At 39.6% G+C, this 18,974-nt stretch overlaps 1 protein-coding gene across 1 annotated transcript in view; it reads left to right on the forward strand.

The window, feature by feature from the left end:
- Positions 1 to 10,173: 10,173 nt before the first annotated feature.
- ILDR1 (immunoglobulin like domain containing receptor 1) overlaps positions 10,174 to 18,974 on the forward strand; it is a 39,655-nt gene continuing 30,854 nt past the window's right edge. Inside the window, exon 1 of the mRNA XM_068545512.1 lies at positions 10,174 to 10,228. Coding sequence (XP_068401613.1) covers positions 10,174 to 10,228 — 55 coding nt within the window. The remainder of the gene's footprint in view (positions 10,229 to 18,974) is intronic.

Raw genomic sequence — 18,974 nt, forward strand, 5'->3', positions numbered from 1 at the left:
CAACTTAATGTCTATATACCAACCGCAAATAATAGAAAATAAAATTTCTTTAAGGATACAATTTGCCATCAAACAATATCAATAGAAATAAACCTCATGAAGATGTGTGGCATTTCTACAAAAAAAAAAAACCCTTAAAAATTATTAAGAGAAATTGAAAAATATAAAAATAAATGGAGATATTGGAGGGCGCAAAATATAAAAATGTTAACTCCCCCAAATTGACCTACTGATGTAAGGCAATCCCAATTAAGATCCTAGCAGATTTTTCTGGAAATTATCACACTGATTCCAAAATGTGTGTGTCAATGCAAAGAGCTAAGAAAAGTCAGTCTTAAGGAAAAAATGAGGTAGAAGGACTTGCTCTAGCCGATATCAGGGCTTGTTATAAAGCTCTAATTAAAAGAGTATAGATACAAAGGTAGGCAAATAAATAGACCAATGGAAGAGAATAGAGAATCCAGAATCAGAGAGACACATGTATCAACACTTGACTTTTGGAAGAGCTAACACTGCTGAGCAGTGGATAAATAAATTAATTTTCAATAACTGGGCTTGGTCAATCGGATCCATATGAGAAAAAGAAACTTAACCCACCCCGTACTTCACAACTTAATTCTATGTGGGTTATAGACCTAAATGTAAAAACCAAAATATAATCCTTCTAGGAGACAATAGAGAAGAATATCTTCATTACCCTAGGGAAGGCAAGTACTTCTTAAATAAAATACTAAAATATTAAGGACATTAAAGGAAAAGATTTTAAAATTTATAAATAATAAATTATTAAATAAATAAAAATATTTGTTCATCAAACAATATCATTAAGAGAGCAAGAAGGCAAGTCCTACAAATTAGGAGAAGATATTTTTAACCACGGAAAGGACCATATCCAAGACACATAAGAAACTCCTAAAAATCAAGAAATTAATAGAAAAATAAGCAAAAGATTCCACCAAAGCCAAAAATAAGATATCCAAAAGTCCAAAAGGCCAATAAACATATGAAAGTTTACTAGTCATCTAATCAACTTCATTAGTCATCAGGGAAATGCAAATTAAACCACAATACAATACCATTACACACCTACCCGTAGAGCTATACTTGATAAGACTGTCAGTTCCAAATATTGCCAAGGATGTGGAACAATTAAAACTTTCATACACTGGTGGTGTGTGGGTAAATTTGGAAAAAATCTTTGGCATTTTCTACTAAGGTTGAAAATATGCTTCCTCTGCTGGTAATCTATTGCTGCATAATAACAATATTGTTTCAGTGACTTAAAATAATAAATATATATTCTCTCACTCTTTCTGTGGGTCAGGTATTTGAAAGTAGCTTAGCTGTAGGGTTTTTGGCTCAGGGTCTCTCATGAGCTTAGTCAAGATGTCGGTTCTTTGGAAGACTTCACTGCAGCTAGACAATTTCCTTCCAGGATAGCTCACTCACATGGCCACTGGCAGGAGACCTTACTTCCTCAGTGTGTGGGCCTCTCCATAGGACTAGCTAAGTATCCTCATAATATTGCAACTGCTTTTCCCCCAGAGGAGACAAGGAAGAAACTGTAATGTCTTTTATGACCTAGTCTCGGAGGTAACACGGTGTCACTTCTGTTATTTTATTCATTAGAAGTGAGTCACTAAGTCTGGCCTACACTTGAGGGTCATGGATTTAGGCTCCCCCTTTCGAAGACAGGAGGGTCAAAGACTTTATGGACATATATTAAAATCACCAAACATACCCTATGACCAAATAATTTGACCCTGAATTATAGAAGCAAAAAAGGGTGGGTGTATGGCCCCCCAAACATTTACAAGTATGTTTATAGCATCATTATTCATAATAGCCAAATTGTAGAAACAAATCAAATGTCTATCAACAATAGAATGCATAAATAAATTGTGGTATATTCTAACAATGGGAAGCTATTCAGAAATGAAAATTAGTAAACTACAGATTCATAAACTACAGGTACATGCGAAACCATAGATGAATCTCACTAATTCTTTCGCTCACTAATATTGAGCAAAAGAGACAAACTCTAAAAACTGTACTACATTATTTCCTTTATATAAATGTTAAAAGAGGCAAAACCAATCTACAATGTAAGAAATCAAGATGGTGGTTACCTTTGAAGAGGAGAAAGGAGGGAATGACTACGAGGGGTAATGAGGCGGAGCTTCTGAAATGGTGTTAACTGTTCTGTAACTTGCCCAGAGTGGTGGTTGCGAAGGTGTGTTTACAGCGTGATGGTTCAATGAACCATACACCTCTTATTTGTGCAGATTTCAGCATTGTTTTATACTTCAAATTAGGAAAATTTTAAAAAGATACCAAGGAAAGAAAAGAATACTCTTCAGGCAAAGACAAAACAGGACTTTGTGCTGAATTTGGCTTTCAACTAGCCAGTTTATAATATCTGCTTTAGACCAGGGTTGGTAAATGTGATCTTCAGCAGGCCTCAAGGCATATGGGTTACAGTAACCTTTGGTGATAGCATAAATCTATTCCTATAGAATTTGGAATTGTTGAATGTTGGTTCTGGAAAAGACCTTCTGGATCATTTGATCCAGTGATTTTTCAAACCGGCCTCTCTGGCAGAGGCAACCCCTTAGGTATTCCACAGAACAGTTTCTCAGAACAGTTTAAAAACCACTGATCTAGTTTAACTCCCTTGTGCTACAAATAAAGAAACAGGCTTAGAGAGTGTGTGTTACTACTGCGTTATAACTGTTCAGAGTTATACAGCTATTACTTGGTGGTAATGACCTGAGATTCACTGCCATCTGAAGGTACCATATTGTGCTGCCCTGATGGAGAAGCCAAAAAAGGGGAAAGTTACACATCTCAGGATCATAGTCTTTGGAGTAGAAACTCTCCTATTCTTTCACTCAAGGTGGCAGCAAAGCAAAGTTACTAAAGAGAAGCTGACATAGGAGATGTGTTGGAAAGTGTTTCATTTAGGGACTGCGCTAGGGAATACCCTGTTTGGTACCAATATGTGGGGCATTCTTTTATCCAGCTCACCCTCCAACTAGCTTCTCAACTCTGCCTGCACAATGGAACCACCTGGGAACTTAAAAAAAAAATACTCCTTCCTGGGCCTCCCCATAGACTAATTGAACCAGAGTCTCTGAAGTGGGCTGGAAAGAACTGGATATTCTGACCCTCATTGAGCTTTACCGAGATGTGCATAGAGTGAGCTCATCATCTTAGAGGAGCTCTGAGTCTGAATAGCAAACTGGGCCTTGACACAAGAGGAAGAAACACTAGAGAGGAAAAAAAAAATCCCTCTGGTGGTAGCAAAACTCCAGGCTTTCTGCCTTTGTTGCTATGACCTGAGGACATGGACCTCTTCTCTATGGCTCCAGCCTCAGGAATGCAGCCCCATTCCCCCAGCACCACCCCCCCCCCAATTCGTCTCTGGTTTCTCTCCTTATAATAAAATATTGAGAGAACCAGATTCTTAGGCCTTTCAATGACAAGTGCGATTAAAGTACATGGGTCTCATCCTTTGGCAGAACATGGAGTCTACCCCTTTGCTCAGAATGGGCAGAACCCAGCAGGACCCTTCTCTCAGGGAGGTCACCCTTAGAGATGCGTTGGTTCTGTATTCCTCTGTCCAGTCAAGGGACCCTAACATCTTCCTTATCTGGGTTCTTCTCACCTTTGAACTGTAGAATGCCAGAGCTGGGAGGGACCAAGGAGGTTATCTCATGCAGTTTCCCATTCGATAGATAAAAACATCTAGGCCCAAAGTGACTTACATAAAGTCACACTGAATGCCAGTGGAAATGTCATGAGACAAACACACTTGGTCTGATTCTACACCCACTGCTCACTCTCTTTTTTTGTCTTGAAAGTATTTTTTAAATACCTAAGATTCCAAAGGTACAGAAAAGCACACAATATAATATAATCTCACACTTATACCACCTAAATTTAACTGATTTTACCTTTTTAGCATATTTGTTTCAAATATTTAAAAAAAAATAAAATGTTACAGATTCAGCTAAAGTCCCTTCCAACCCATTTCTCTCCTCCCCCTCTCTCAGGAGTAACAACACTCTAATACTGGTGAATCCCATTCCCCTGAATGTTTTTATACTTCGTTCTACATATATATGAATCTTCTATAACACTACACGATATTGTTTTGTGTCTTAACATTTGACAAAACAGTATCTTGCAACTTCTTTATTCATATAACATTATATTTGTAATGTTCATCCATGGTATAGATCTAGTTAATTCATTTTAACAGTGGCATATTATCTCATTCCATTGATAAGCCCTACCTTATTATATCCCTCCAGTAGAAAGTTGTTTCCAAGTTTTGCACAAATTGCTTTGCAGTGAACACCCTTGCACATGTATCTGTGTTCACAAGAGTTGAGAATTTCTATAGAGTGGAGACCTAGAGGGGAAATCACAAGATCCTAGGATATGTTCACCTTGAACTTTATGAGGCTTTGTAAAATTGTTCTTCAAAGTAGTTGAACCAATTTACACTTCTCACATCTTTACTAATGCTTAGTTGGCTCAGACTTTTACATTTTAACCAATTTGTCAAATGTGAAGTAGCATTTGTTGTTTTAAATTTCCAGTTTTTGATTACTAGTCAAGTTGAGCATCTATTAATATGTTTAATACTGAATCAGATTTCCTCTAATGTGAATTGCCTGTTCCTCTCCCTTTCCATTGGATTGTCTCCTGCTTACTTTTTAGGAGTTTTAAAATATTTGTTGGTTATAGTTTTTTGCCTTTTAAATGCACAGCAAATATATTTTTCCAGTTTGTGGTTTGTTTGTTCACTTTGTATATGTTGTCTTTTGTTTATAGAACTTTTAAATTTAATTTAGTCTTATGTATCAGTATTCCTTAATGAATTATTCTTTTTGTTTTCTGTTTAAGAATTCAGTCTTTTCTACAAGGTCATATGGGTATTCTATATTTTCTTATAAAAAATTGAAATTCTTGCCTTTAATATGTAGATTTTAATCAGTTTGGAATTTTGTATGTGGTATGAAGAAAAGATACACCTTATCTTTTAATACAACAGACACTAATTGTCCCAGCATCACTTACTTAATAGTTTATGGTTGTCCCATTGCATTGTAATGCCATCTCTGTTATATATCAAGTTCCCATTATTATGGGTGTCTATTTCCAGAATCTCTTTTACGTTCCACTTGTCTGTCTATCTATATGCCAGTGCCACATTGTTTTAATTGCTCTAGCTTTATCATTTGAAGAGGCAAATTCCCTCTTCCTCCTAATTTTTCTTCAAAATTATTTAGCTACTTATCACCCTATAATTTCCTTTTAATCTTAGAAATGGCTTGTGAAGTTTTACAGAGATTTGTTTCAGAATTTTGTTAGAAATATATAGAATTTGATTAATTGGGGAAATATTATCATCCTTAGTGATACTGAGTGTTCTTATCTATGAGCATGGTACATCTTTGTATTTATTTAAATCTTTAAAAAATGTCTTCAGTACCTTTTTTCAAATTTCTTCATAAAACTGTTCCACATATATTTTTAGATTTATTCCTAGTTACTTTATAGATTTACTGCTATTGCAAATGTATATTTTAAATTCATTTCTTCTAAATGGATATTGTTGGTATATACAAACACCAGTGACATTAGTATATTGACCTTGTTTCCAGCAATCTTTCTTGTTAGTCCTTATATATAATTTATAGATTCTCTTCAATGTTTTGTGTAGATAATCATAATGTAACATCTTTATTCTTCATTTTCAGACTTTTACTTTTTATTTTCTTATTATACTAGTTATAATATCCTGTAAAATGTTGACTAGGAATGGTGATACTAAACGTATTTGTTCTCAAACTCCTTTTACTAGATTCTACCACCTCCTGCTTTTAGCCCTAGTCCAAGATATATTGTCTTGTTATATCCCACTAATCCAGAAGGTTTCTCAGTCCCTACTAACCCAGACCTCCCTATATAGTTGTGCATGTCCTACTAACCTAAACTAACCAGATCGCACTTAATAAAGATGTCCAACCCTCCATAGGATTTTCATTTGGATGGTCCACTATTCTCTCAGGTGCAATGTGTTTGAAGTGATTCAAAACCTTTCTATATATCTGTGTTCTTTAAAGGCATCACCATCCACCCAGGCTCAATAGTCAGAAACTTATATTCTTCTCTCAATTCCCACATCTAACTTATCACCAATCTTGTCAAGTCTGTATTGGAAATATCTGCCCAAGTATTCTCTCCTCTCCATTCCCAACACCAACGACTGGCTTAAGCCCTCAGTATCTCCCACCTTGACTATAGTATCAGTTTCCTAACTGGTCTCCCTGCTTTTCATCTCAGTTCTCACCTACCATTCTTCTTACTGCTACCAAGTTTATCTTTCTAAAATGCAAGTCTGATCATGCCTCGCCCAGCTTAAAACCCTTCACTGGCTTCGCAGTGTCTATTATATGAAGTCTTAGTAATCCAGCTGGTCATGCAAGGCCCTTTATTTATCCTGGCTAGCTCTCTAACATACTTTCCTACCACTCCCCACCTTGCTCTATAGTCTAGCAGAACTCAAGTGCTTATAATTCAGCTATGCTATTTCCTGGTTCCATGATTCTTCACATGCTGGTCTCTCTGCTTGGATTACTCTGGCAAAATCTTATTTGTTTTCAAACCCAGATCACATGTCACTTCCTCCAGAAACTATGGATTAACAGCTCAACAAATATTTATTGAGCACTACCTATATGCCAGGTACTATGCTATATGCCAGGCATACAAAGATGAAAAAGACATACTCCAAATGGTGCCGCATCAGTTGGTGACTTTCTTTTCTTGCCCTCCTTTACCTTTAACTGCCTGAAGCATAAGTTTTATTTACATGTTCTTTTCTTTTCTCCATTCTTGATAAATACACATATAGATGTAGAAATATCACAGTATTCTCAAATACAGATGCATATGCACATATAGACTCAGTATTCAGAACATTCATGGATACAGTTTCAACTAGGAAGTGCAATTATAAATGGTGAGATCATAAGCTCAGTACTTTGTGGTCAGAGCCTGGACCAGTCGACACAAAGAAGCACAGCATAACTAGAGTAGTAATTAAGGCTGTGTGCTCTGAAGACAGGTTGCTTGAGTTTGCATCTCAGCTCTATTACTTACAAACTGGGTGGCCCTGGGTAAGTAACTGAATCTTTGTGCCTCAAGTTCATCAGCTATAAAATGGGGTCAATGATGGTCCTTGCCTCATAGTGTTGTTGAAAGAATTATTGAAGTTAAAACAAAAAGTGCTTAGAATAGTGCCTAGCACAATGTAAGTGTTTAATAGTAGTAGCTATTATTATTTTGCAGATGAGGACACTTTTGTCTCAGTCAGTATCAGCAGGTCAAATGATTTTTACTTCTATATCTAGCAATGAAAAAACTATTTGTTCTGAGCCAAATGTATACTCTTATTTAATCTTTGTTGAATGAATGGCACATGTTGGCAAAATGACTGGCCCAGGAGAGCTCATGGCAGTGGAATGGAGTTTTTCTTTGTCTGGAGCTAAATGGCATATGTGGAAAGAAACTGCATTAGCACACGCTGATAGAGTCAACTATACACATTGAGACGTAACTAGGTGAGAGTGTATGGTGGTATAATAACTAAGAGCACAAGATCTGGAATTAGATTGCCTCACTTAGACTCATAACTCCACCACTTACTAGCTTTGTCACCTTGGGCAAGTTACTTCTTTGTATTTCAGCTTCCATTCCATAAAATGGGATTGATAATAAGTTCCTATTTCATACAGTTATTGTGGGAATTTAATGAGATAATGCATGTAAAGCACATAGAACATTACTTGGTACATAATATGTAATAAGTGGTGAAGAAAAAAAGATGCACATAGTAGACAGAGGACCATATAAAGTTAACCTAAGTGTTCACTACAAGAGAAGAAATGGAGGTAGACGTTCAGTTGAATGAGTGATTCTCAAGAGAAAATAAGGGAATTTTCTAATTCTACTACACTTGGAATAACCTTTGTTAAAGTCATTATTTTGTTGTTGTTGTTCCTATGTAAGCCTCAACGTATTCCCCCAGTTATGTTTGGGTTAGACCACCAGGCTTTCCCAGAATATGTTCCATGGGACATCTGCCCTAAGATATGTATGAGAAAAAAGGGTTTTGTGGTTGAACAATGCTGGGAAATGCTGCATGACATATTCTCTTGGAAATTCAAATGTATATTAGCACCCTAAGGGGTTGATAGGTCCTGGAAAAATGTTTCATTTAGTTTAACCCAGCATTTCTTGAATATATTTGATCAAAGAGCCCTTTTTCCATATACTATTTATTAACATTCCATGGAACTACTGTTCCATGGAATAAACATGGAGAAATGCTGACTTCAGTGAATAGCAAAATGACCTTAATACCAAAGCAAGGGCTAAGGGAGGTATAGGTGTGGGAAGGAGAGGGCTCATACTTTTTTAGACTGGATTGAAAATTTCCCTAGAACAATTCTCAAAGCCAGGAATCACACAAATCCCTCAGGGTCACAAACTCTCAAACACATACAAGGTTCCTGGGAGCACGTGCAGGGTCCCTGGAAGGCGTTGGGGGAGCACCCCTCACTCACATTGTATCCTGCTGCTCCTGCTGTTCTGGGATCCCACTGCGGAAGATCCAAAGGCTCCTAAACACACTGTGCCATCTGCCTTTGGCCATGCACTTCCTGATTTTACTTCCTACTTTTCAGAAGAGAAGAGGCTACAAGAAAACCATTTAAAGTGGAGAGGCCCTATTGGGGAACCAGAGGCCAGACCCAGGAGTGGAGGGGGGAGGAGGGGATTTGGAGAGAAGAGACTGGGTTGAAACCTCCAGTCAGATTCAGGACAAGGATGCTCCTCTGGGTGGAGGCGAGATGAGGGACTCCGGTAGTGCCAAGCGAAGAGGAGCCTTCCTGGCAGAGCAAAACAGGATATACACTTAGGAGAAATAATACTGACTTCTAAGGTCGGTGAGCGGAATAGGAGGTCCCTGAGGGCAGAAACCATGTTCAATGCATTTTTATAACTATTTTCTTCAGGAAAAAGGTGGTGGCTAGGAGGAGGGGGGAATTGTGTTTGTTACAGAACAGGGAGCACAGTGAGAAATCCCTGATAAAGGAGAGGTGTATAAGGTGGCTTGCTGTCTATTTATATTGGCCAGTGTTCATGTCACTTTCCAAATTAATGTCATTGGTTGGCTGGTTCCTGAAGGCAACTGTGCCTTCCTCCTCTGATTTGCTTTACCCCTTACTTCCTACCAAGGAAGAAGGAGAGACTGGGAATACATCCTAGGTGGCCTGGTGCAAAGAGGCCTAGAATCTTTCATCTTGGGAGGCTGAGGTCTGTGAGGGGCTGCTGAGCTGCATTCAGGATGGCAAATATTAAGGCCTAAACCAATATTAACGATGCCTAACTATGGATGGTGGGAGCAGGATTTTTTCTTACTGCCATTAATTTATATTTTTTCTAACTTTTCTATAATGAGCACCCTTTTCTTTTATAACTTGGAAAATTAGGTCTATTTCTCTAGTTCACACCCCACCATCTTTATTTATAGAAAACCTGAACAATCATTACACATAAACTTTCTATTAGTGTGTTTTTAGTGGGGAAAAAAAATGTTTTCCAAGCACGTATGAGTGAATGGAAACATACGGCAGGAAATACTCCCTAGAAAGTTATATCCACATAATTCTACGAAGAGTGAGGGAGAAATTTGCTAGGGGTAAGATTTCCGAAGAACTTCTGGGGAAAATGGTAACAGGCTCTTATAGGTGAGAGGCAAGAGTGGCACGAGATGGTGTTTCGGCGAGGAGAATCACCTGGCAGCCTGCCTGGGGGCGGTGGCAGGTAGGAAAGGTGGCCGCGGGCCAGGGCCGGGGCGGAGCAGGAAACGGCGGCGCGCGGAGCGGGAGGCGGAGCCGCGGGGAGCTCCCAGGTGGACTGGAGGCGGGCGGTACCTGCCCGCGGAGCTGGACCGGTCCTCCCGCCGCGCTGCGCGCAGTGAGCGGAAAGCGGGGGGATTCTTTGGAGAAGCGGTGCGCCCTGAACCGGCCGCTGATGAAGACAGACACAGTGTCCCTGGAGCCCCTGAGCTGAAAGGGACCGGAGAGGGCCGGCATGGGCCCCGAGCTGCCCGCACCTTGGCTGCTGCTCTTCACCTGGCTCCCAGCAGGTGAGCCGTGGGAAAATGGGTCCCAACCGGGGCCCAAGGGGAGAGGAAGCCATTGTTGCCTGGCCTTGCAGAGCTGGCCACAGGCAGGACAGCGGAGGCCTGGGCCGCGCTCAGGTGGCTCTTGGCACGGGCGCCAGGAGTTGCGGGGACTGAATCGAGTTTCTGCCTGTGGGAACCTGTTGTTTTCTTCTTTTATTAGCCTAGGCCCTTCCGAAACAGGTGCAGCTGAGGAAGAAGCCAGGAGCCTCTGGGCTTCTCCTCCTGCTCTTTAGGCACTTCTTGGTCTCTAAAGCCAAAGTGATGGAGGCGGAAACACCACTCTTACAATTCCTAATTGTAATTCTTAATTCCCACTTCTGCCCCTGGGCACCCCATCCTCAGAATTAGGACTTTGTAGCCAGCAGTCATCTAGGTCAAAAGAATAATAAAAGAAGACTTACAGACAAAAATCCCATTAGGGTATAAAACCCAATCCTTAAATCACCAGCATGATGTTTTAAAAGCTGTTCTATTTTTACAAAGAATATTGAACACTCAACATTTTTCACACACAATGATTATAACCAAAGGGTATATTCTTTTTTTTTTGGAATTTTATTTTATTTTTATACAGCAGGTTCTTATTAGTTATCTATTTTATACATATTGGTGTATATATGTCAATCCCAATCTCCCAATTCATCCCTCTTTCCCCCTTCGGTGTCCATACGTTTGTTCTCTACATCTGTGTCTCTATTTCTGCCTTGCAAACCGGTTCATCTATACCATTTTTCTAGATTCTACATATATGTGTTAATGCATGATATTTGTTTTTCTCTTTCTGACTTAACTTCACTCTGTACGACAGTCTCTAGGTCCATCCGCGTCTCTACAAATGACCCAATTTCGTTCCTTTTTATGCTGAGTAATATTCCATTGTATATATGTGCCACATCTTCTTTATCCATTCGTCTGTCGATGGGCATTTAGGTTGCTCCCATGACCTGGCTACTGTAAATAGTGCTGCAATGAACATTGGGGTACATGTGTCTTTCTGAATCATCGTTTTCTCTGGGTATATGCCCAGTAGTGGGATTGCTGGGTCATATGGTAATTCTATTTTTAGTTTTTTAAGGAACCTCCATACTGTACTCCATAGTGGCTGTATCAATTTATATTCCCACCAACAGTGCAAGAGGGTTCCCTTTTCTCCACACCCTCTCCAGCATTTGTTGTTTGTAGATTTTCTGATGATGCCCATTCTAACCGGTGTGAGGTGATACCTCATTGTAGTTTTGGTTTGCATTTCTCTAATAATTAGTGATGTTGAGCATCTTTTCATGTGCCTCTTGGCCATCTATATGTCTTCTTTGGAGAAATGTCTACTTAGGTCTTCTGCACATTTTTGGATTGGGTTGTTTGTTATTCTAATATTGAGCTGCATGAACTGTTTATATATTTTGGAGATTAATCCTTTGTCCATGGATTCGTTTGCAAATATTTTCTCCCACTCTGAGGGTTGTCTTTTCATCTTGTTTATAGTTTCCTTTGCTGTGCAAAAGCTTTTAAGTTTCATTAGGTCCCATTTGTTTATTTTTGTTTTTATTTCCATTACTCTAGGAGGTGGGTCAAAAAAGATCTTGCTGTGATTTATGTCAAAGAGTGTTCCGCCTATGTTTTCCTCTAAGAGTTTTATAGTGTCTGGTCTTACATTTAGGTCTTTAATCCATTTTGAGTGTATTTTTGTGTATGGCATTAGGGAGTGTTCTAATTTCATTCTTTTACATATAGCTGTCCAGTTTTCCCAGCACCACTTATTGAAGAGACTGTCTTTTCTCCATTGTATATCCTTGCCTCCTTTGTCATAGATTAGTTGACCATAGGTGCGTGGGTTTATCTCTGGGCTTTCAATCCTGTTCCATTGATCTATGTTTCTGTTTTTGTGCCAGTACCATATTGTCTTGATTACTGTAGCTTTGTAGTATAGTCTGAAGTCAGAGAGTCTGATTCCTCCAGCTCCATTTTTTTCCCTGAAGTATGCTTTGGCTATTCAGGGTCTTTTGTGTCTCCATACAAATTTTAAGATTTTTTGTTCCAGTTCTGTAAAAAATGCCACTGGTAATTTGATAGGGATTGCATTGAATCTGTAGATTGCTTTGGGCAGTATAGTCATTTTCACACTATTGGTTCTTCCAATCCAAGAACATGGTATATCTCTCCTTCTGTTTGTGTCATCTTTGATTTCTTTCATCAATGTCTTATAGTTTTCTACATACAGGTCTTTTGTCTCCTTAGGTAGGTTTATTCCTAGGTATTTTATTCTTTTTGTTGCAATGGTGAATGGGATTGTTTCCTTAATTTCTCTTTCTGATCTTTTGTTGTTAGTGTATAGGAATGCAAGAGATTTCTGTGCATTAATTTTGTATCCTGCAACTTTACCAAATTCTTTGATTAGCTCTAGTAGTTTTCTGGTGGCTAAAGGGTATATTCTCAAAGTAAGCAAATTGCTAAATGGACAAAGACTTCAGAAAGTGGAGCTCCAGGTGTTCATGAACCAACCATGCAGTGTGAGTAGCCAGGATACTGAGGTGGTCAAATAATACAGACTGCTGTATTTGCCTGGCATTCGTTAAGTGGAAGCCTACCTGCGTGACACATTTTAGAAGCAAAGAATGCTGAACACGGAAAAATCCTAAGTCCAGGAAGAAATACAGTTTACATTGTGACTTATACACACATATATGAGATTTATAAAATAGGAACAAAAGGTATACACACACACACACACACAAAACCAGTTACTATGTTGATAAAAGAATAACAAATTAACATTAAATATTACTTTAATAACATTTAAATTCATAGAAAGTAATCCCCAAATTAACAGTATTAAATAGAAAAATCCAGTAAGTTGATTTTCTCAAGACCCACTGCAAACTGAGGTATGAACTTTGGAAAACCCTGCATTAGAACGTATTCATTTTGCTCTGTCGCCTTGTTCTCTTCTGTTTCTAAAGAAAAGTCAACCCAGCTCTCTGATTAGCATCCAAGTTTCTGCAGTTGCGAAGTGTGGGTCAGTAGAGAGATTATGTCAGATGTGGGTACTGGCTAGTTGGTGTGGCTTGGGGCCTCTGAGGTCAGGAAGTCCTGTGAAGTTACCACAGTCTTTATGTTTGGAGCTGTGGAGAGATGGGTTGTCAGAGGGTTTTGTGAGTGTGTAATTCTCCAAACTGTTTTTCCTTAAAAAGAAAGAAGTTTTTATCACACAAGTGAGATTTGCTTCTTAATACAGAGCCTTAAGTTAAGGCTAAAGTAAGTTCCTATAGCCCTTTGCATTATTGGCTAATAGCTCTGGTTACCTTCATCCAACCTCAAAGTTTATTCCTGGAATGAAAAGTTTAGATTCTGCCCCCCGCCCCCCCACTGCCAAATTCTAAAAGGTTGTGTGTTGTTTGTGCTTTTGTGAATATTTAAAAAGATCTTAGAGGGGTATTAACTTATACATACACGTAGCTATCAACTTATATTATTCTTTGGGAAATCAGACAGCTGACATCTAAGGGACAAGATTCTTAGAGAGCATCTAGACCAGGAGCTTTCCCTTGGTGGTGGGGGTGAAGGTTGGGATCATACTGAAGACCTAATGACATCTTGGTCCCTGATACAGTAGATAGTAAAAAGTAGAGCTTCTCAGGTGATGGATGGGGGACTGTCCACTTGACTCCTCCCTTGCCCCCCACCCCCCTGCCATGAGGCTCCCTGAAGTACCTCCCAGAACCCCAGTGCTCTGCGAACACAAGTAGAAATCACTCCCAGTCCTTGTCTTCCCCTCCCAGCCAGTTTTACAGATGAGGAAATCTGTGTCCCGGGAAGTCAGGCGTCTCAAGTTGACACAGTGGAGTTGGTTTGAGAGCTGGGACGACGGGAACCCTGGCATCCTCACTCAGTCCATTGCTCTTTCACCTATTTCATACCATGGAGCAGGTTTGTTTTGTCTAATTGAATCCTGGTAGAAATAGAAATTGACTACCTCCTGGATGTGTAACCAGATGTTAATCATTAAACCTCTTGCCTCAACAACAATGCAGTGGGATGAGATGCTGGGTAATTACTGTACTGTCTGCCTAAGTTTCTCTCAGCCTAATACTTTATTTCATTATTTGAAGTCCTTAGGGGAGAAATAAAATTGTGTGTTTTAAGAGTTAGGAAGACTCTGATCATGTCTTGTCTTTCTCCAGTCCTCGTTTCTGGATCTTCCAATCTACAAATCTTAGGGTAAGGTGGGGTCAGAGGAAAGCATTCTACACTTTCTTCATTTCCCAAACCCAGTTAATCACCATGTGCTACTGCTTAATCCCAGCATCTTAACCATCTCCTTGCCTCTAGGCTGCTACCTCTCTGCCTAGTTCCAACCATCCTCCACCCAGATGATGGGTTAACCTACCTGGATTAATCTTTCCCACCTTCACTTGAGTCCTCCAAGAACCTCTACTGGATCCCCATAGTTTATATGAGTGGATTAAAGCTCTTTGGAATTCAAGGCTCACTCATTATGGCCTCACTAACATGGGCAGCCTTGTCTCCACTGCTATGAGCATGCTCTTGTACCCCCTCTCCCCCCAGCATACACCCTTCTTCCTTGCTTTTTGTCTGGCCATATTACAAATGGTTGACTTTAACCATTTGTTTTCTGTACTTTCAGAGCACTTAAAATTTGTTCCAAGCAGCTTAGCCTGTCTTGTATGAATTTGTTTGTTTATTCAGCAAAGGTTTAATGCACACCATGTGCCAGACGTACTCTCAAACAAAAGCAGACACGGCTTTGGTCCCCATGGTGCTTATGGTCCAAAGGAAATACAAGCAAATGTAGAAATACAACTATGATAGGGACCATGAGAAAGAGATACAAGGCACCACAAGAGCATATAATAGATGGATTTTGCTCATTCAGGAGGCCCTTCCTGGAGAAATGATGCTTACACTGAGAGCTGAGGGGTGATCATCCCAAACAAATGAATAGTATGTGCAAGGCTGCTGGATAGGAGCTCAGTGAGAATGAGAGGTGGCAAGAATATCAGTGTGACTGAGAGGAGGAAGCCACCGGACGTGTGGTGGAAAGGAGGCCGGGGATAGGTAGGACCAGATATGCATGGCCTCATGGGTCATGGTAGAAGGCTTTGTATTTATCCTAAGAACAATGGACAGCTTTTGGAGATATTTAAGGAGAAAGAGTTGGGAGATGGGTGTGGAATCCACATGGAGGAAAACCAGAGTATGTGCAGGTACCAGTTAAGCTGAAGCAGTATCCAGGCTGGAAGTGATGGTAGCTTGTGCTAGGGTGATGGTGACGATGGAGAGACAGAGATTCCAGAAATACTTAGGAGACAAATAAACCCAATTTGATAATAGATTTGATATGGAGTGAGGAAGAAAGAGATGTCAAGGATGATTCCTAGTTTTCAGTCTTGTCCATTCACTGAGATGGGAAATAGGGAAGAAGCCCAAGTTTGTACAGAAGGAATAGGATTTAGATTTGGTGCCTGATTTAGATTCTGAAACAACCAAGAAGAGCTGTGAGGAGGATTTGGACCCGTGTGTCCTCTTGGCTCTTATTGTACAGTAGTAGGATTTGTTATTCAAAGCTCTAGCAGTTTCTAAGCAATCCTATAAAGCTTAGCCATGACCAGAGGTACCTTGTTTATCCGTTTACTTATATATTGTTGACTTTCCCCAAGAGTATAAGTTCCAATAGTACAGGGACCTTGTCTCTCTCATTAGCTACTTTACCCCCATCATCTGGAACAGGACCTGGCTCATAGTAGGTATTCAATAAATGAGTGAATGAGTGACCTCTGAAGGCCCAGGGCACACAGAAATTTGTCATTCTGGTGAGACTTAAATTTGCATGTGCTCTGAGATTAGCATGTGGGGACACAGATGAGTCACTGAGTCACAGACACTGAGCGTCTGACTTTGGGAAACCCCGAGCATCTGCCTCTCAACCAGGTCTTGTTGTCCTCTACCCCTAATAACCAAAGGATATCAAATTCAAACCACCTGAGGGGCTATTTTTTTCACCTAGTAGTTTATCAGAAAATTTTTAAAGATTGATATTTCCCCTGTTGGAAAGGTTGTGGTGAAACATGGGAGTGTCACACACTGTTGATGGGAATATAAATTTCTTTCCTGAATTGTCTATTAAAATATAAAAGCCTTATCCCCTTTGACCCAGCAATCTCTCTTTGAGAAATACATCCTACTAGAATAAAAGCATGCATGTGAAGAGATACTTTATATAATATAAAGGTATTCATTTCAACAAATTATTTCAGCATTGTTTGTAATAGTGAAATATTAGAAACAACCTAAATGCCCATCATTAGAAAAATGGGTAAATTATGGTTCATCCATGTAGTGAATTTTCATGCAGCCACTAAAAAAATTAGATCTATATATACTGAGATAGAATATAATGATATCTCATTAGTTTGAAGAAAAAACAAAGTTGCAGGTCAATGTACATAATATGATTAATTTTTTTAAAAAAACCGTGTAGGAAAAGATGTGGAGGGTAGACACCAAATTATGATGCCTCTGGAGAGTAGAGTTCATAGTGAGCAAGGATGAACTTTTTACTTTATACCCTTCTCTATTGTTTGAAGTTTCTTATTATTTATCTTATAAATAAAAAAGGAAGAAAGGGGTTTCTCTACAAAATGGTTAAAATAAATTTGTGAATGTCTCTTAAAGGGTTAAACCTCCACCATTAGGAAACTTATCCAGAAGGCAGGTGGTACAATGGAAACTGTAGGATTCGGGATTTTAGAGGTATACGCTTATATCTAGTTTTGCTATTTACTAGCTGTGTGGCTTCAAACCAGTTACTTAATCTCCCTGAGGATTTTCCTCATCTATGAAATTGAGAGAAAAATAAGGCTGATCTCATGGGGGTTTGCCAAGGTTAAACTACATACTGCATAATGAAGCCCCCAATACCATGCTGACCAACACTGAAGTGCTCAGTAGTTACCAGTTTCCTCCCCACGGTAGACATAGGCTTCTGCCACCCCAAGCCTAACAACTGTCGAGAAGCACCCCCAGTCCTTTGTTAAACGTGCAATGCGTAGACATAATTCCTCCCCCGCCCCAACCTGCTTCTTTCTCCCCTTTTCTCCTCTCCTTGCTCTCTCCGTCCCTTACTTCTTGCCCATGCATTGCCAGGCCCTCTTCCCCTTGATTCCTCTCCTGTTTGCACTGTTACCTGAGGAAATGTAACAAATACTGATGGTAAATATACTTGGGGAGATAGCTTGCCCTGACATAAACTCTGATAGGATTAAACCTGTGTACTTTTTGTTAACCTGATTAGTGGAGCAGAGGTGCCTGGGTGCCTGAAAAACAGGAATCAAGACCTTCCATCGGAGGCACCATCAGGCCACTGCCCCTTGCTGGGAAAGACCTTGCTCTCCTCCCTGCCTGCCACTCCCTTCCAAGCAAGACCCTTCATGTGGAAAGGAGGGGAAATGCCATCCAGTCCCCTGAAAATGATTCTTAGCTTAAAAGGAAAAAAAACTTTTGTACCTGTATCCCTATACTGTATGGATAATATGTTCTAGAAACTATAAAACATCTTGCCCACTCTGATACTACACAGGGAAGACAGGCTGAATAAATAAATGTGTAAAGATCTGCATCTATTTGGGAACACATGGCATTTAATTGTAAAGACACTCTTTTTTTTCATTGGTATATTTACCTTCCACTTCAACGCAGGATGGTAGTCCCCACTCTGCGCAGCAGCGTAGTCTTGGAAAGTACCTCATGGCGGGAAACAGAGAATCCCCTTCTCCTTCCCTCCTTCCCATGAGCTCTGCTATCTCATCTGAAGTTACCTTTCCACCCTTACAGATCTCCCTTCCTCTTTCACAGAGACTAACTGTGAATGGGTTTGCCAGGTAAGACGCAGCTTTAAAAGCTTTTAATGCACTAACTCATTTTGCAAAGAGAAGGCAGTAATGATAGCTTACATTTGAATCATTTTAATTCTTTCAAAATGCTTTTACATGCTGTTCTCAATTGATCTCTACCTCTTGAAGTGGGCAAGGTAAGAACAAATGATATAAATAATAGCTACTGTTTATTGAGTGTCTATTATGTGCCAGGTTCTTTGCTAAATGCTGGACATATTTATCTCATGTAACCCTCACTATTACCCTATCAGGCACATATTATCATCATCCCAATTTTGCATATATAGAAACAACTGTAGTTTGGAAATAACTTGTCAGGTCTTTTAGCTAGCAGGGGAGTGGAGGCAGAATTTGAACTCAGAAAATCAGTCTCCAGAATTAACGTTTTCAGGAGAAAATTATAGACACAACTAGACAATTAGATGGTGATGAACTGGGGAGAAGGAGATGCCACAGGATGAAGGGAATTTAAGAAGAGAAAGAAAATTTAAGAATTTGAAAACCTGTAGTACCGGGTTTAAAAGAGTAAGGATGCAACCAGGACACATATAAACAGAACACTTATCTTTTTGAATCTCTTCATATTTTCAGCCCAGATTCTGCTGCCCTTAGTCTCTTCTTGAAAACTTTACCTGCTTAGTAGTGTGCGTGCCCAGTGTGGTTAGTTTTACAGAGAAATTAGAGGCTAAAGGAAAAGATAGGAGGTTTCTGCCTTTGAAATGGTCTGTCTTGCTACTTCCTCTCTCTTCCTCCCAATCTGGAAATTCCTCCTGCTTTTTGAGAGTCCAGTGCCTGAC

The sequence above is a fragment of the Eschrichtius robustus genome, chromosome 6 (genome assembly GCF_028021215.1).
Source record: "Eschrichtius robustus isolate mEscRob2 chromosome 6, mEscRob2.pri, whole genome shotgun sequence".
Lineage (NCBI taxonomy): Eukaryota > Metazoa > Chordata > Mammalia > Artiodactyla > Eschrichtiidae > Eschrichtius > Eschrichtius robustus.